This window comes from Pseudopipra pipra, chromosome W (genome assembly GCF_036250125.1).
Source record: "Pseudopipra pipra isolate bDixPip1 chromosome W, bDixPip1.hap1, whole genome shotgun sequence".
NCBI classification, from domain to species: Eukaryota; Metazoa; Chordata; class Aves; order Passeriformes; family Pipridae; genus Pseudopipra; species Pseudopipra pipra.
This window is the reverse complement of record NC_087580.1, coordinates 33,561,642-33,562,879: the sequence shown is the minus strand read 5'-3', so window position 1 is coordinate 33,562,879 and position 1,238 is coordinate 33,561,642. Positions and strand designations below refer to the sequence as shown.

The 1,238-nt window shown below is 53.6% G+C and overlaps 1 protein-coding gene across 1 annotated transcript; it reads right to left on the bottom strand.

The window, feature by feature from the left end:
• Positions 1-1,002, bottom strand: LOC135404603 (olfactory receptor 14A16-like). Its single transcript, XM_064639335.1, has one exon. It carries the CDS (start codon positions 1,000-1,002, stop codon positions 1-3), a length of 1,002 nt encoding a protein of 333 aa, XP_064495405.1.
• Positions 1,003-1,238: the final 236 nt, after the last annotated feature.

The following is a 1,238-nucleotide window of genomic DNA, read 5'->3' as shown; positions in this document are numbered from 1 at the left end:
TTAGAAGGCAGGCTGGGCCAGTAAAGGGTTAAACAATGAATGTTCTGCAGAAGAAATAAGGCAGGTTATTGCTCCTGAAAAGCATCCAGTCATCATTTTCCTCAGGGCATCTTTGAGCTCCTGGTTCCTGAGGCTGTAGATGAGGGGGTTCAGTGATGGAGGCACCACCGAGTACAGAACTGATAGTGCCAGATCTAGTGTTGGGGAGGAGATGGAGTGGGGCTTCAGGTGGGAAAACATACCAGTGGTGATAAACAAAGAGACCACGATCAGGTGAGGGAGGCACGTGGATAAGGCTTTGTGCCGTCCCTGCTGAGAGGGGATTCTCAACACAACCCTAAAAATCTGCACATAGGAGAAAACAATGAAAATGAAACAACCAAATACTAAACAGGCACTAACCCGAATGAGCCCAATTTCCCTGCGGTAGCCTGAGTGTGAGCAGGAGAGCTTGAGGATGTGTGGGATTTCACAGAAGAACTGGCCCAGGGCATTGCCCTGGCACAGGGGCAGGGAAAATGTAGTGGCTGTGTGCAACAGAGCAATGAGAAACGCAGTGGCCCAGGCAGCTGCTGCCATGTGGGCACAAGCTCTGCTGCCCAGGAGGGTCCCGTAGTGCAGGGGTTTGCAGATGGCAACGTAGCGGTCGTAGCACATGATGGTGAGGAGGAAATACTCTGCAGACATGAAGAAGAAAAAGAAAAAGGGCTGTGCAGCACATCCCATGTAGGAGATGGTTGTGGTGTTATGGAGGGAATTGTGCATGGCTTTGGGGACAGTGGTGCAGATGCAGCCCAGGTCTGTGAGGGAGAGGTTGAGCAGGAAGAAGCCCATGGGGGTGTGCAGGTGGTGGTCACAGGCTACGGCGCTGAGGATGAGGCCGTTGGCCAGGAGGGCAGCCAGGGAGATGGCCAGGAAGAGCCAGAAGTGCAGGAGCTGCAGCTCCCGCCTGTCTGCGAAGGCCAGGAGGAGGAACTGGGGCATGGAGCTGCTGTTGGACATTTGCTGTTCCTTAGCACAGGGTCTGTTCAAAAAAGGAAAGGACAGGGAACAATTAAGACAGCCCCCTCTCAGCAAACCAGTGCAGCTTTCAGGGAAATCCCCTCCAAGTCAAGGCATTTCTTTTCTCTGGTTTGTGCTCTCTCAGGGTGCTGTGAGGAGCAGGAGCTCTGCCCATGTGCTGCCAAGGACTCAGCTTTGCACTGCTGCAGTGCAGACATGGAGCTGGTTTGGGACAG